General features: G+C 34.6%; 1 protein-coding gene across 1 annotated transcript in view; it reads left to right on the top strand.

Moving 5' to 3' along the window:
• Positions 1 to 16,726, top strand: part of USP38 (ubiquitin specific peptidase 38) — a 33,797-nt gene extending 17,071 nt beyond the window's left edge. Inside the window, exons 6-10 of the mRNA XM_052654704.1 lie at positions 1,241 to 1,434; positions 3,989 to 4,082; positions 8,583 to 8,689; positions 9,595 to 10,951; positions 15,662 to 16,726. Of these exons, the coding sequence (XP_052510664.1) occupies positions 1,241 to 1,434; positions 3,989 to 4,082; positions 8,583 to 8,689; positions 9,595 to 10,951; positions 15,662 to 15,823 (1,914 nt within the window). The 3' untranslated portion in view covers positions 15,824 to 16,726. The remainder of the gene's footprint in view (positions 1 to 1,240; positions 1,435 to 3,988; positions 4,083 to 8,582; positions 8,690 to 9,594; positions 10,952 to 15,661) is intronic.
• Positions 16,727 to 18,365: the final 1,639 nt, after the last annotated feature.

Raw genomic sequence — 18,365 nt, 5'->3', positions numbered from 1 at the left:
AGAACTTCCTTCAGCTAGATGTGTTCAGAAGTTGTTAGAAATCAGTTTTATTGATAATGTTCCTTTTTGAGGTCTGAAATAAAGTATAAGGTCTCATTATCTTTACTTCTGTATCTGAAATGAATACAAAGCATATTCTTTCTACTGTAGAGTTTCTAGTTAGAATGAGTTTGGATGAGGCCAAAACACAAAACTGTTCAGCAAAGAAGCTATACTACTGGTATGACCCTTGGACACTTGAGAAGTAAATGTGTGTCTTTATAAAGGTTTTTGTCATGGATTTGATAGCAGTATTAACCTCTTTCTGCAATGCTGCTGTGTCCATAGATGAAAGCTACTGCTGTTGTTAAATGTCATTCTTCACCTCTAAAAGCTGAAAATTCTGATAACTAAAGTTGGCTCAGTTTGCATGGATCTCCCTGTTAAACTAAGGGAAGGATTTTCCATTAGATGTCAACAACAACAATAAAATCAAAAGATTAAAATTCCTTCAGAAAGTATTTTCTGAGGTTTAAGTGCTTTAGGTGGTAACAGCAGTCCAAAAAAAGCCTTCAAGATTTTGCCAGCTTTTCTTAGTCTCCAGGACTCCACTCATGCTTGAAAACCACTGACACTGAACATTTTATCTCATATGTCACAAAGCAGGGAAGAAACTGTATCTTGTAATAATTTTCTCTATGGTTAAACATGAGGTGGAGTTTTGTTTTTTAAAGTCAGAGGTCATTGTGCTTAGATACTTTCATTTTTCATTCTCTGACTACTTTGAGATTTCATTTCTAAGGGCTAATACTGGGCAAATATTAGTAGTCTATGATAAAGAGATATTTCTTATTTTACTGCAAAATTTGAAAGCAGACTATTAAGCTAATTCAGTTGTGTGCTAAGTCCTCATTCTACAGACTTTGAATAGCACTGCCACATATTCTCTGATGGCAGAGGTTTATTTTGAAAATATTTTGCTGGCAAAGAGGAAGTAGAAATAGTTCAAATGTGACTTGAGTTCCTATTTCTTGAGTATTCCTCAGCTTGATAAACTCTAGGAGATATTTATTCATTTTTGGAGACCATTATTTTTGCCATGTACTGTGATTTTTTTGATGACTGGTCAAGTACTATCAGTGATGTCAAAACTAAATGGGAAAAAAGAAAGAATAAATGTCAGTGGAAGAATCTTCTTTATGGTGTTAATAACAAAAAATAGTTTATATTTTATACTACTTTTCCTCTTTATGATCTACAGGATTTTCCTAAGCCCAGTGAAGAGAAGATTAAATTGATTCTCAATCAAAGTGCCTGGACTTCTCAATCCAATTCTTTGGCATCTTGCTTGTCTAGACTTTCTGGAAAATCTGAAACTGGGAAAACTGGTCTTATTAATCTAGGGAATACATGTTATATGAACAGTGTTATACAAGCATTGTTTATGGCCACAGAGTAAGTTTAAATTTGAACTTTAAAAAAATTTGTCATTTTTACTGTAGAAATTGATGCATGCTGATGAAATGTAAGATGGTGAGATTGTCTTCAAATTATTTCTTATATATGGCAGAAAAAATACTAATATTTTCATATAATTGCCTTATTCAGAAACAAAATTGCTTTTAGTACCTGGAGCTATTAAAATGCTAATTTATATAAATTATACTTCATGTTTATATTATTTCATTTAGAGTCTTTCAATTACTCTGGCTTGATATTTATTAATATATCAGAGGAAGTGATTGAACTTACTTCACAGAGTTTAAGGGTCCTCAAGTACAATTTGTTATTATCCTGTAAGACTGATTTTTTTTTTAACCTGTGTATCTTTTGAGGTGGTCATATTTAGTTTTTTCTGCTTGTAGGTATTTTGCTGTTTCTCAGATCAATAACTTCTTCCCTGCCCTTAAAGAAATTCAAGCTCTGCTTCCCATCCCAAGTTGATAGATACTGAACAGATGTATAACAGACATGTTCCTTTGCCATCTTACAGATTTACTTTCAAATACATTTTCTTTTGCAGCCAAGCAAATAGGAAATCAGTGACTGTTAGCTATGTGAATTTAATCTGTAAAGGTACAAAATAGTGATGAACTTTCGCTGAAGGCAAAAACCTGGTTGGATTTTTCTCTTCTATAGCAATAGAATATTCATGGAACTTGACCAAAGATGTTTACAAATTGAAATCTAGGCCTTTGTAAGTTTTTGTGCCTTCCGAGAGGTATCATACCTGGAGGAGGGTTTGGCAGCCCACTTCAGTATTATTGCCTGGAGAATCCCATAGACAGAGGAGCCTGGAGGGCTGCGGTGTGGGGTTGCAAAGAGTCCGACATGACTGAGCGACTGATCACAGAGGAATCATAAACTAAAAGCTGAAGAGTTTAGCTTTACTTTCTTTCCTGGTCTCAATATATACAATCAAAACTAAGGCGTTTTCATTTGGTCTAATGGTTCGTTTGTTTTTAGGAGTTTTTTCTTGTGTTCTAAGCAAATATTTATTCATAGACACAACTGATACTAGGCATAAAACCAAAATAATCCATGTCTTACCACCAGAGGTCATCTAATCCAGCCATCTAATTTTATAAATGATAGAGAAAGCAAAAACTCAAAGCAGTTATAACTGACAGCTACAATTCAAAGAGCACATCTTATTTTATAGCAGCCAATACTATCTCAAAATAGGCGGACAGCATATTTTATTTCTTTGGTAATATGTAAATTCTTAAATAAATCTAGGAGTACATAAAATAAAAATCAGACATTCGCATAGGTATCTGTTGTTTTGCTTGCATTGTTCCAGACCTATTTTTGTACAGTGATAAGATTTATCTAGTATAAAACAAATGCGTTGGTTTTTAAAAATATGTTTACAAAGAATCTTGTTTATTCTTTTCCAGCCACTTATTTTTTTTCTTTTGATGATTTATATTGGAAATAGTCCCATGTTAGTGTAATGGCAGAGCAATGTCATTCTGATTAAATAGATGTGTCACAGTTAATTTAATCATCTTCCTAATGATGAATGTTAGGTTGTTTTGCTTATAATTAACATCTGCCCATATGCCTATGATATAGAGGCTATTCTTTGAATAGGGTGTGCCACATTGGTCTCCAGAAAGGTTATAGCATTTGAACTTGCATACTAATACATGATTGTACCTATGACCCCATCCCTTTAGCAGTACTTGATAAAATCAGTATTAAAAAATCTTCCCAATCTGGACAAAAGTGTCTTAGTGCATCTTGGCTGACCTTTACAGTTTTTTGCCCTCTCTAGTATCTTTGTTCACTGTGTCTCTTTTCTGAATGACCTGTTCTTCCCATTGTGCACCTTTCTGTTGGGTCCTTTTCTTTTTCCTGCTGATTTATCCTGGATGTATACGTGCTTTCTTCCCATCAGAATGATACATTTATCGAGTATTTTGTTTGTAATTTTTTATTTTATGTAGTCAGATCTGCTATTTATCATTTATAGCTTCTGAATTTTGGGGCACCTTCCCCTCTAAACTCCCTTTACCCCCTTTTCTTCTGTTAAATACTTCAGTATTTTCATATTTTACATTTAGCTCATTACTTCTCTGTGGCATCTATAATGATATGAAATCTTGTTTAATTCCATTTTTTTCCCAAAAGGATATCCAATTGTTCTATACTGTTTTTTGAAGTTTCTTCTTTTCCCATTCAGCACTAGTACTACATTCTTTAAAACTCTAACTTTATCATAGTTTTGATGACAGGACATTTTTTTTACATTTCATGCAGAGTTGAAAGAATTTAAAAGTTGTTTACTCAAGTTACTAGTTAATAGCTTCATCTATTTCTATTTGCACCATTTTCTTCCTTCTTCACTACATTGTAGCCAGTGACTTTGCCAGGTAAAGGGCCTTCAGGTAAGTGAAATTTTACTTTAAGGATAATAACTTGAACTAACTTCCCTTTAGCTTTTAAAAAGTGCATCATGTGTACACATGTAGACAAAAAATCATTATATTTTACTATCTTTCAGTTTCAGGAGACAAGTATTATCTTTAAATCTAAATGGGTGCAATTCATTAATGAAAAAATTACAGCATCTTTTTGCCTTTTTGGCTCATACACAGGTGAGTGTAAGTGTCTATAGTATGTATATGTTAACTGAATTGATAATCTTCTTTAAACTTCACATTATACCAAATTTGATGAACCTTTTTAACTGGAGAAATAATATATCTCTCTCCCAGCACAACAGATCCACATAGAAATCTAAAGAGATACTGCCTAAAATCAGGATATGCCTTAAGTTCTTACTTCTCCCTTCTACTTTGCATTCTTGTAGATGAATATTTTACTGACCCATTATTCTAATTATTATAGGTAAAATCTGATTTCCTATCCAAAAAATAGCTCCTTCATGAAGAAATATTTTAAAATGCATCTTTAATATTAAGCTTATAGATATTAATTTGGTAGATTTTCATAGTAATGAACAATTTAACATGAATAGTTAAAATAATTTTGTGACATCTTGGCTTTTTTTCCCTCCCATTTCTAATGTATATACCCTTTCATTATGACTAAACTTTTGAACTTAATGGATAAACTGTTTACCTGTTAGAAGTTATGGAGCTTAAAATTTCGTGATCTTTTATGTCCACAAATTAATCCAACGAAATAAGTTTATGCTAATAGCAAGAATGTCATGTAAACAGCCATTTATTGAGAGATGTAATATGAAGTCTGATAAGCATTCAGAAAGGAATCCTTATGCTCAAAGAACTTATACTTTTAAGTTTTGAGTAATACCTGTGAATAATACAAATCATTTATAAATAATATTTTCTGGTTTTACTGTTTTCATTTCACAGAGGTCTAAAGGAATAGGTAGTTACAGCCAGAAGAGAAGATAGATTTAGAATTGATGGAATTGAGTTGTTAGGAATGCTTTGTTTCCTACCTACAAGCTGAGAAATATCTCAAGTATAACTTCTTAAATGGAAGGAGTCAAGAGTGGCATGAGTGATGGCCTGAAATACTCAGAGGATCATTTTACTGTTCTCTGCCTGGAGGAAATATGTCCACAAATTTAACACCTCAGGACCAAAGGAGATGAAATCTCCTCCCTGCAACTTCCAAACATTGTTTTCTAGTAAATGGATGTATGTACTTGCTGTATTTACTGTATGCTGTATTTACTGTATGTTATATGGAGTTTGCCCTTCAACATCACAGTCTGAACTGCAAAGGTTCACTTACACATGGATTTTTTTCAATAAATATGTACTACAGTACAACATAATCCATGTCTGAGTCCACAGATGCAGAACCACAGATATGGTGGGCCTGTTGTAAAGTTATACACAGGTTTTTGACTAAGCAGAGGGTCAGGACCCCTAACCCCATGTTGTTCAATGGTCAGCTGTATAACATGTATGCATATGGTAGGTGTATGTGTATCTATGTGTATATGTGTAGAAATAAATACATTATATATACTATATTAACTTAAGTTAGAGCTATTAGGAAAAAGCCTTAGGAGTCTTCCATATTCTCAACAAAAGAAGAATTAACAAGAGAATCTAATTAAACTTCTGCCATAGTTGAGACCGTATCTGACAAGTAGATTAGGTAGGTAGATTTTCCCTATATGATTTAAAAGGCTTTTCTTCTCATAATTAATAAAGCTAACATGTATTGAGCATTTAAATTCATCTAGTTCCTGTGCTAGGTGGTTTGCATATATTATCTCTTAATCCTCAAAATCAATCTATGAGGTAATAAGGTAGTGTCCCTATTTTACAGGTGAAGAAACAGGGCTTACATGACCTGCTTTCCTGGCCATGCAAACAAGTGGCAAGACTGGAATATGAATCAAATGATTTCTGAAACCCATTGCAAACAATCCACCAAATTCCTTTTCTTCAGAATGCCATAAACACACCTATTTTGATAGAAATGTTTTCCTTAGCTGAGAACCCTGTCATATACCACAAATAACTCAAATTCTAAATTTTCAAGTTACAATCACAACTTTGAGGTTCGTGACGTTGTACAGGAGACAGGGATCAAGACCATCCCCATGGAAAAGAAATGCAAAAAAGCAAAATGGCTGTCTGGGGAGGCCTTACAAATAGCTGTGAAGAGAAGAGATACGAAAAGCAAAGGAGAAAAGGAAAGATATAAGCATCTGAATGCAGAGTTCCAAGAATAGCAAGAAGAGATAAGAAAGCCTTCTTTAGCGATCAGTGCAAAGAAATAGAGGAAAAGAACAGAATGGGAAAGACTAGAGATCTCTTCAAGAAAATTAGAGATACCAAGGGAACATTTCATGCAAAGATGGGCTCGATAAAGGACAGAAATGGTATGGACCTAACAGAAGCAGAAGATATTAAGAAGAGGTGGCAAGAATACACAGAAGAACTGTACAAAAAAGATCTTCACAACCCAGATAATCGTGATGATGTGATCACTAATCTAGAGCCAGACATCTTGGAATGTGAAGTCAAAGCATCACCTTAGAAAGCATCACTACAAACAAAGCTAGTGGAGGTGATGGAATTCAAGTTGAGCTGTTTGAAATCCTGAAAGATGATGCTGTGAAAGTGCTGCACTCAGTATGCCAGCAAGTTTGGAAAACTCAGCAGTGGCCACAGGACTGGAAAAGGTCAGTTTTCATTCCAATTCCAAAGAAAGGCAATGCCAAACAATGCTCAGACTACCGCACAATTGCACTCATCTCACATGCTAGTAAAGTAATGCTCAAAATTCTCCAAGCCAGGCTTCAGCAATACGTGAACCGTGAACTCCCTGATGTTCAAGCTGGTTTTAGAAAAGGCAGAGGAACCAGAGATCAAATTGCCAACATCCGCTGGATCATGGAAAAAGCCAGAGAGTTCCAGAAAAACATCTATTTCTGCTTTATTGACTATGCCAAAGCCTTTGACTGTGTGGATCACAATAAACTGGAAAATTCTGAAAGAGTTGGGAATACCAGACCACCTAACCTGCCTCTTGAGAAATCTGTATGCAGGTCAGGAAGCAACAGTTTGAACTGGACATGGAACAACACACTGGTTCCAAATAGGCAAAGGTGTACGTCAAGGCTGTATATTGTCACCCTGCTTATTTAACGTATATGCAGAGTACATCATGAGAAACGCTGGACTGGAAGAAACACAAGCTGGAATCAAGATTGCAGGGAGAAATATCAATCACCTCAGATATGCAGATGACACCACCCTTATGGCAGAAAGTGAAGAGGAGCTAAAAAGCCTCTTGATGAAAGTGAAAGAGGAGAGTGAAAGAGTTGGCTTAAAGCTCAACATTCAGAAAACGAAGATCATGGCATCTGGTCCCATCACTTCATGGGAAATAGATGGGGAAACAGTGGACACAGTGTCAGACTTTATTTTGGGGGGCTCCAAAATCACTGCAGGTGGTGACTGCAGCCATGAAATTAAGAGACGCTTACTCCTTGCAAGAAAAGTTATGAGCAACCTAGATAGTATATTCAAAAGCAGAGACATTACTTTGCCAACAAAGGTCCATCTAGTCAAGGCTATGGTTTTTCCTGTGGTCATGTATGGATGTGAGAGTTGGACTGTGAAGAAGGCTGAGCACCGGAGAATTGATGCTTTTGAACTGTGGTGTTGGAGAAGACTCTTGAGAGTCCCTTGGATTGCAAGGAGGTTCAACCAGTCCATTCTGAAGGAGATCAACCCTGGGATTTCTTTGGAAGGAATGATGCTGAAGCTGAAACTCCAGTACTTTGGCCACCTCATGCGAAGAGTTGACTCATTGGAAAAGACTCTGATGCTGGGAGGGATTAGGGGCAGGAGGAGAAGGGGACGACCGAGGCTGAGATGGCTGGATGGCAGCACGGACTCGATGGACATGAGTCTGAGTGAACTCCGGGAGATGGTGATGGACAGGGAGGCCTGGCGTGCTGCAATTCATGGGGTCACAAAGAGTTGGACACGACTGAGCGACTGAACTGAACTGAACTGAATCACAACTTTGCAGATGTCTTTTTCAGTTCTTTTTTTGTCATGGCAAAATCTAGGATTTCAGCCTACCTTGCTCTAAAGTCCGCAAGCAGTCACTTCACTAAACTGCTCCTATGTTAAAACAAATAAAGTCAGCAAAGTTCCTGAGCAGTGTGTTCATATTCCATACATTTATGACATGTGTTCCCAGTCAAAGACATTTTCACCTAAAATCAGTAGGCATGGCTTTGTAGAGTATGTCCCTTTTTAATCCAAAATATATATCCACCAACTTTTTTTTTTTCAGATTTTTTTTTTTAATGGTGGATTCAAGCACATCAGAGAGATAAGGGCAGAAGCATTGTATTAAGTTAAAGAGTCTTGGGGTCTGATAAAAATCCCCTCTGCTACTAGTTTAGCTGTATGACCTTGGGCAAGTCGCGTACTTTCTCTAGATCTTAATTCTGATCTGCAGAATGAGAAGTTAAGACTGAAAGTTACCTAAATGTATTTGTCTGGTCCTTTGTTAAAGGTTAAGCCCATGTAATTGTAGTCATCTTTATTAAACATTATATATTAAGATTTAGGTATTTAGTTCATGGTGTGAGAATCACTTCCTTGTGTTTTCTCGATCAACAGAGAGAAGCATATGCACCTCGGATATTCTTTGAGGCTTCCAGACCTCCATGGTTTACCCCCAGATCACAACAAGACTGTTCTGAATACCTCAGGTTTCTACTAGACAGGTAAAAAGTATTTCTAGAGTTGTGATTTGAATTATGTTCTTTCTTAACAGATTATTTCTATTGAATATTGTTTTTACCTTTAAAGACATTATTTCTAGTGTGAAACTCTAAAATGCCTTGCATTTATTGTATTTTTTTAGGTGTTTTTAATTTAGTTTCTTTTTTAAATTTTCTTACTTTAGCTGTTCTCAAAGTGTAGTATAAGAACCCCTGGGGGTTCCCAAAACACTTTCAGGGATCTTTCCCTTTCCGACTACATATCTGTGTATCTGTAGTTAAGGCCAGACTTTCTTCATATGCTTCATCCAAAACAACAGAGCACAATAGTTTGAATGCAGAGCAGATACAAGGATCTAGCCTGCCTTCTATTAAGCCGGATGCTTGAAATATTTGCAAAATGAGCCATTCATCTCACTAAATTTTTTTGAGTTTAGAAAATATAACTGTTTTTCATTTTTAAATGTTATTTATATTAGCATGTAATGAGTTTATTATTTATTATTGTGTAGTACTTTATTTTATTCTCAATTTTTGAATACAGTAAATGTTGATAGATACAACCACATACATGATAGCTCTCAGGTTCCTCAGTTATTTTTAAGAGTATAAAGGCATTCTGAGATAATGAAATTTAATAACTTCACCTTTATACCAACTGATAATTAAGTGGGTTTGATCAATTTTATTGTCTTCTTCCTACTTAGGTAATAAAACCTATTATTTCCTGGTCTTTGCCTCCTTTATGGAATGTAAATGACTAGTAAAGTTAGTTGATTTTTTAAATAAGTATTATATTTGATAAGAATAATTGGGCTGTTAATATAAGGCAAGCCACTCATATTTTTGAGTAGAACTGACATTTAAATTTAAGCGAAGTAGCTATATAATGATATACTCTCCTGCAGGCTCCATGAAGAAGAAAAGATCTTGAAAGTTCAGTCCTCACACAAGTCTTCTGAAAGTCCAGGATGCAGTGAAACTTCTTTACAAGAGGTAGCCATTAAAGCAGCTGTCCTAACAGAGACCCATTGTGCAAGTGACGGTGAGAAGACGCTAATTGAAAAAATGTTTGGAGGAAAACTGCGAACTCACATTTGTTGTCTGAACTGCAGGAGTACCTCACAGAAAGTGGAAGCCTTTACAGATCTTTCACTGGCCTTTTGTCCTTCCTCTTCTGTGGAAAACTTGTCTTTTCAAGATCCAGCATCATCACCCAGTACACAAGATGATGGCCTAACACAGGCCAGCGGGCCTGGTCCTTCAGAAGGACCAGGTGTCTGTAACCCGTCAGCCATTGCCATTGCCTGCGACTCAGCTGTGAATGAAAGAATGGTTGACAGTCCTGATGAGTTCTGCTGTACTGAAGACACTTCTGCCCCTCATGACTCTAGCAAGATGCTTGTTAATAAAGATGTACCTCAGAAACCAGGAGGTGAGACCACACCTTCAGTGACTGACTTATTAAATTATTTTTTGGCTCCAGAGATTCTTACTGGTGACAACCAGTATTATTGTGAAAACTGTGCCTCTCTGCAGAATGCCGAGAAAACTATGCAAATCACAGAGGAACCTGAATACCTTATCCTTACTCTCTTAAGATTTTCCTATGATCAGAAGTATCACGTGAGAAGAAAAATACTAGACAATGTGTCACTGCCACTGGTTTTGGAGTTGCCAGTTAAAAGAACTCCTTTCTCTTCATTGTCAGAAAGTTGGTCTCTAGATGTTGACTTCACTGACATTAGTGAGAATCTAGCTAAAAAGTTGAAGCCTTCTGGGACTGAAGAAGCTTGCTCCCCAAAACTGGTGCCCTATCTCTTGAGTTCTGTGGTCGTTCACTCTGGTGTGTCCTCAGAAAGTGGGCATTACTATTCTTATGCCAGAAACGTCACAGGAACAGAGTCCCCCTGCCAGACGTGCCCCCAGCCTGAAACGCTGGCGTTTTCCTCCTCCCGGAATCACTTACTAGGGAGAGAGAATCCCACCACAGTGATTGAACAGGACTTGGAAAATAAGGACATGTCAAAAGAATGGTTTTTATTTAATGACAGCCGAGTGACGTTTACTTCATTTCAGTCAGTCCAGAAAATTACGAGTAGGTTTCCCAAGGATACAGCTTATGTACTTTTGTATAAGAGACAGAACAGTACTGATGGTTTAAATGGTAACAATTCAACCACTGGACTCTGGGTAAATGGAGAACCACCTCTACAGAAAGAACTAATGGATGCTATAACAAAAGACAATAAACTATATTTACAGGTAAGTTGGAAACATAATCATCATTTGTAGAAGCTATTTAAGCAATTGATAAATGGTTGAATGCTTGCCTTAATTTTGAAATCCACCTTTTACACTTCCAAGGAGTTTACAAAGTGGTGATTTTGAAATTTGAATCTGGGTTCATATGAAATGGGTTCAACCTATATAACTAAATTTTCTTACTTGCTAATATTATGAATTAGGTATGGAAAGTCACAATTAGATGCAGTATAGAAGCCCTTCTTTGTTTTCAATTAGAAAAGATCTGATCATTATAAAATCATGCCATTCAGAAATATAGGAAGTTTAATAAAATGGAAATATTTTCCTCTTCCTTTTAGTTCCACCTGCCAGGGGAAACAACTGCTAAATTTGTATTTATTTCTTCTTGACCTTTGTATAAATACTTTAAGAACTATTGACAAGTGGTTAAAAGGAGACTAAAAGGTAGAATCTGTACACAACAGATGTTTGTGTTCTTTAAGGACCTGATCGGTAGAATCAAGGCAGTAATACAACAGTAAATAAAACTATGGAATAAGGATTTCATATGAGCTGAATATACTTATACTTTTCACAAAGATTTTTCTTACTTTAAAGTTAATATAGACCTTGCTGAAAGTATTTTTCTTTGAAACCTGCCAACTTGCTATCAACATAAAAGACCAACAGTAAATAGGAGTTAAAACTGTAGGTGTATTATAAACACACCAAATGATTTTATGAGTTTAAATATGTAAGTTTCTAAAAATTTTGTGTTACAGACTCTTAAAAGATACAGAATAAGAGAAAAAACAGCACTGATTTGTGGGAAAGTATACTGTACTATGAAATATTCAAATAATGATACATGATACATTTTTAAAGGAGTATGGCAGTGTTCCAGGATTACACAGAAACAATACATTTTGCAGGAAAAAAAAATAAGAAACTCAGCATATTCCTTATTCACTACCAGAAAGGCTTATGATCAAGGTAATAGAATATATTCAACCATGTACTTCTCGCTAGATATCAGATAAGCCATTAGATAGGAATCATCAGGATTCTTGAACATTGGAAAGATGGAGTGAGGGTAAGAAGATAAGGCTGAAATAGAATTTCTACAATGTAAAATATGAAAATAAGGCCCAGTGCAATCTTGACTTTTGAAATATACAAAAGCTACTCTAGTTTCTATAATTGGACTGCCAAAAACTTAGCCCATTACATCCTACTTTACAGTGTTTGTGATGAGCCATTCTTTTCATTATTATTTTATTATCCTTATGTCATTATAAAGAAAAACCATTATGTACTTTGTTGATTCAGTTTCTCGTGTTGTGCAGTTGTTCTAAATTCCATTTTAAGTCTCAGATTGTCCAGTTGTCTAATGCAAAAAAGTTATCACTTCATTTTACATTAAAGTTATTACCTGTTTTAAGATATTATTTATTTACCTGTATTAAGACTCTTAGGCTATTAAAGCTTCATATTAAAGTGCCTTTTTGAACCAAATTACAATAACAAATACCCAACTAGAAATTATTTAGAAATAAATTAATTAGAAACAGATATATTTAGACTTCATATTATTTAATCTCAACTACAGAAATATAATGGATAAGTTTTGAATGGTGATGTTTCTCATACCAAATCATTCTGGTGTTTTAAGTTTGCGTTAGGAGCTATGGTGCTTCTGCTGTGAACGTGTCTTCATAGTTGCCTAGCAGTGAGACTATGTGGTGAGATTTTATATATAGCAGTTTTCAGCTGTCATTCTTTAGTTTTGAACACTTGGAACATATATGTGTATATTTTTTCTCTCATTTCCAGTGCTGTTTTTACATTCACTCTTGAGTTATAGTTAAAAGTGTGTGCCCATTTCATAGTAATAATGCTTTGTAATAGATTGCTATGTTTGGGATACAACTTTGGCTTTAAGAAATGGCATTCTGCCTAATTATAAAATAGTTGTAAAAAACTTACCAAATCTTAGTAAAAGTAAGGCTATGGAGTTAAGTCACAGCTAGATTTACAAGTGTTAGAAAGACTCTTGCTCTTTATAGTATTGGAAGGACTAGTGGTTTTGAAAAACCTAGGCAAAAAAATTCTACCACACAAGCTATTTTCTACTCTGTAACATAACCTGACACACAGGAAAGCAATGCAAACTGGGGATCTTGAAGTCTATCTGGGAAAGGGCTTGTTCCTCATATACTTCTACCCCCAGCTTCCATTAGGAGTATCTCCATTCTTTTAGCGTCTGGAATACAAACATCGTGCTTTCTGTTAGGATCCAGTGTGAGAAAGGATGTGTGAATGGTTATCGCCTAACCCCATGTGTTCTACCCTAACTGCAGATAATCCTCTCCTTTCTTGTTCAGTTTCTTTTCTTTCTTTGGAGGAGGTGGGAGTTTGTCTGAATATTTTTCTTCATCATACATCATACATAAGAGTATATATTGTATCTCATACATAAGAGTATATATTGTATCTGTGTAATTTAAAACAAACAAAAAAGCTGGATCAATTTTATGTTTATAGATGTACTTAAATGAGAGATCTAAATATACTGAAAGGTTTTTGTCCCAAAGCAACAGTAGCTCCTTTTTGTTACTTGACCAATAGTCCACTATTGAAATAAGAATTAATTTTAATACTTGATATAAAATTGGGTAAAATTACTTATAAATTTGTGAATTTACCTAATATTCTCATCTATATTAAAAGAAATAAAATGAAAAGTGGTTTCCTGTACTTTTATCCATAGTTGAAGCTTATCTTCTGAAAACGGAATATCATATGCTTTTCTCCATCAGCCATGTATTTATATAAATAACTACAAAAGTAAAAATGGAATCTTACTTCCTTGAGAAGCTCTATATCTTAAAGTATAATATAATATAGGTTTCAGGTGTCTCAGAAGCAGTGGGGTTACTCAGTTTTGTGTCGTGTAGGTTCTTCAACATAGTTTCTGGTGGGAAATCCCTTTTTAATAGAGTCTAGGCAAGATCTTCTTGAGCAGAACTCTTGAACTCTGCCTTGCATATTTACTCAGTTTATTTATTTCATTAGGGAACAAGGTCTGTATCCTAAACCAAATATTGTTTCTTAGATACAGAGCCATATTTTCATTGCTTGCTTAGATAGCTTAATACGTTATAGAGCCAGAATGGAGTATTTCTGTTCTTATTTTTGTGTCTATTTCTGATACCGCTATGGCAGCTTTTATTTTTAATCTGTCAAACATATGTAATCTTACTCTAACTTTACAAATTGAAGAATAAATTAATATAATCCCTGAGAAATACTGTGTGGTTAGACATGATACAGAGGAGCCAGCAATTACAGATGTTGTAGCTGATAGAGTTAATGGAAAAATTGTTTTTGAGAAATATCCTATAAATTAAGTTTTAAAAGCCTTTCTAAGGGCCTATCAGAGACTGGTTAATTAAGCCATTCTGCTATAAGGATTTCTCATCTATGATCACATTCAGCCATAAATATGTGGTTGTTGATCATTTTGTGTATTGGGAATCACAGAGCAGTCATGTATGCTTACTGAGAAACCAGGGTGTCCATGATATAGAGATAGATGTCAAGGTATGCCTGAGGTTTTTCCTCCATAATAAAACTCAGGCATCTCATGAAGAGGGTAGAATAGTCAACTAAGAAAACTTAGCTAGAAATTGAATATTACATTGCCAGGAGGAGCAAACTAATTGGACTTTAAGTTGAAAAGCTGGAAATAGTCCAGTTTTTATTATTAATGTTGATGGCACTGTGAGAGTCCTTCAGGATGGTTTTATGTAATCAGTTAAGGGTTATGCGTTACCAGTCAGTGCCTTTTAGACCTTGTTGACACTAACGACCTCATTTGAGAGTTGTTGACGCTTTCCCAGAAAATGGACCTATGCCAGGATATTTTGCCTATTCTTCCTAGGAGTTTATGTCAGTTTTAGAATCCAGTTCAACACCTTGCCAAATTAATTTGCAATTTATAAATAAATGTTTATTCATATTTGTTCCTTTCATGGCTAAGTACCTAACAGTGTTCTAGTTTGAGATCATGAATATTTACTGAGCACTTAATATATGTCTGGCACAGAGATGAATATGAGTCCTTATAAAAGTTCTAATAATCTGATAGGGGATGGTTTTAAGTAATACTGTAAGAAGACAGGCTCCATTTTCTTTAGCAGTGTTTTTGAGATGAGATCTGTTATTTACTGAGAAATATTCTCAGGAAAGGGCAGGAAAAAATTGAGCCCTCTTTCATTATTTATACCTTTTACTGTAATCACTCACTTCCAAAACAGCTCCACTTGACGGAAAGTAGATAATCCATTGTCATAACCTTTGAATTTTGTGTTCTGTATATTAGGAAAGAAATCCATTCTTGTATTTGTTGATGAGCTGTGCAAGAACTGATGTTTCTGTAGAGAAATCTGAAGACTGTGGGGCTTCAGTTAAAGTGGGGTATTGACAGAGAATGGCTTTTAGGATTTATCATTCTGTAGAATTACACCAGGATTTTGCTCTCTATCTTGTTTGCTCCATCTGTGACTATGTACTTTAGTATGATTTGATAAGGATTAAGTATTTTTAAAGTTACTGAGATTTGAAGGATACTTAAGGATTAAAGCAACTGAAAAATATTTTTATAGATGATATACCCATCCATGGTATTTAGAGTTTTAATGTCATAAAAACTATTTTAAATTTCAGGAACAAGAGTTGAATGCCCGAGCCCGGGCCCTACAAGCTGCATCTGCATCCTGTTCATTTCGGCCCAATGGATTTGATGACAATGATCCACCCGGAAGCTGTGGACCAACTGGTGGTGGGGGTGGAGGCGGATTTAATACAGTTGGAAGACTCGTATTTTGATGCTGAGAGAGTCCAAAATGCACTGGTCACAAAACATCCAATACCATGACTGTTAAAATGTCAGACTGTAACAAATATCATATCTATCTTTTATTTTTCTTTTCATTAGACCCTTATACTTTAAGAAAACACACTCAGTGCTTGTTTTATTTTCTTGACAATACATTTATTAACAAAATGCATCATGGGAAAAAAATCTACCTCTTAAAACTCCATTTGCTTTTATGGTTAGACATGCTTGACCAAAAATTTTCAGAGGAAAATATGTACCTGGTCCCTAATGAAGCTGCATTAAATTTAGTTAGAGGCATTTAAATGGTCCTGTGCTCAGTTTTACCGAACAGAAAATAGATTTCACTTAGCATCCTTTATAAAAGAATTGTGTGTTGGAGGTGAAGGAAATATTGTTTAAAAAGAAAGAAAATATTTTATTCCCTTTGTAGTTACCCCATTATTAAATTCAAGTCTTTGAGAATACTAGCGATGATACAGTCTCTTATGAAGGCAATAACATAAACTTTATCGAGCTGTAGTACTTTGTCTCTGCATTTCAAGTAAAAATGTTTTAAAAAAGGATTATTTATACATATGTGCTGAATTTGATCTTAAGAAAGGTGCATGATCCTGTAGGAGTCACATTTTTACCTAAGAATTGCTAACTTTGTAGTATTTCTAATTGAGGATTTTAAAAATTCTATTTCAGGGAGTATATCTTCTGTGTGTTTTGAAGGAGGTGAGTTCTGTATGTGCCTTGCAGTACTGTAATTCAAAAATAAGAATCTTTGGCTCCAGAAAAGATTTTCTAAAATGAAATGTTAGGAAGTAATTTTTTGTGCTAACATTAAAATTGTAACTTTTAAAAGGTATTAGATTTTCCTGAAGTAAAATCTGATGGTTGTAAATCAAAAAGTGTGATAGTTTGTTTTTAACTCTTACAAGAATTCAGAGGAAATGAACTAGATCAAGTAAAAAAAATTTTTTTTTATTTTTTTACTTAATCCTCAGAATATTAAATATTGATCATATATTTTCAGAGTTGTACATTTGGGCTTTTTTTTTTTTTTTTGAGTCATGTGTTTTGCACAATTGTTTCTGTTTCACAGTTTCAGATAAAATGTCAATGTCAGCCCCTACCATCCCACATTTTCTTTGCCAGGAAACTGGAAACAAGTCACTTCTTCTCGGTCTTGATTATACAGTATTCAGGAATTATGCCAGTTGTCTCCATTCCTAAAAGTTTTAACTTACCCATCATGTACATAGTTCTGAAGATTGGTCATATATTTATTTTTAAAACATTTTAAGGAAAGAATGTTCTTTGTTGATTTGGGACTTATCTTTTTCCCAAGCTTTTAATGGCAGTGGTTAAAAACAGATATCCTCATCTTCATTCTACTACTTCCCATTCCTAACCTGTTTCTGGTCATCAGGAAGATTAGAAAAACTGATTGGATTAGTTTAAAACTGGAAATTCTTTACAGAATTGAGATTTCTCTTCCCTACAAATCACTGAACCAGAAGGAATTTTATCAAGTTTCTTTCCTATGGACTTCCTGTTGTTCTAATAGTGAATGTCTAAGTTATGTGTTCAGTTATCCACTGGCTAGAAAATGATTTATAGTCAGACTATATCAATCGGCATCTGTTGAAACTGGTAAAGTCATTTAATACTTGGTGGGTTGATATTGGATTCAACTGCTTCTACTAGGAACTTGCATAAAGACAATTAAACCTACATAAAGTTTTATCTTTGAATAGCAAGTCATTCAAGGATTTTTATGTGTCAAGGTAGTTAAATATTCAAAATGATAACAAAGATGAAATTCTAGTTATGTAATATACTGAGCATGGGGACTTCCTTGGTAGTCTAGTGACTCCGTGCTTCCAATTCAGGCATGGGTTTGATCCCTGGTTAGGGAATTAGAATCCTAGGTGCTGTGTGGTGTGGCACAAGGGGGAAAAAAAAAAAAAAGCATACTACTGAGCATATTTAGATTAACTTCATACCACTACCAAAAACTGGAAGTTAAAGATTTCCTTTTAAAATTACAGCTATAGTAATAGTTATGTGGAAGCAACCTAAATGTCCATCAACAGATGAATGAATAAAAGAAAATTTGGTTATTTATATATAGTGGAATATTACTCAGCCATAGGAAAGAATGAAATACTGCCATTTGGAGCAACATGGATAGACCTAGTTTATCATACTAAGTGAAATAAGTCAGAGAAAGACAAATATCATATGATGTCACTTATATGTGGAATCTAAAAAAAATTATGCAAATGAACTTATTTATAATAACATATTGGAAGAGAATCTGAAAAGATAATGTATGTGTATATGTATACCTACACACACACACACATATCTAACTAACTATAACTGGATCACTGCTGTAATCTGAAGCACTTTAAATCAACTGTACTTCAATTTAAAAAATAGATTTAAAAACAAAAAAGATAATAACCCCCCCAAAAAAACCCAATGAATCTTAAAAAAGAAGTCTAATAAAAGAAAAAAGAAGTCTAAAAGGCTCTT

The sequence above is a fragment of the Budorcas taxicolor genome, chromosome 17, assembly GCF_023091745.1.
Source record: "Budorcas taxicolor isolate Tak-1 chromosome 17, Takin1.1, whole genome shotgun sequence".
In the NCBI taxonomy this organism is placed as follows: Eukaryota; Metazoa; Chordata; class Mammalia; order Artiodactyla; family Bovidae; genus Budorcas; species Budorcas taxicolor.
This window is presented reverse-complemented; position numbering and strand designations above follow the sequence as displayed.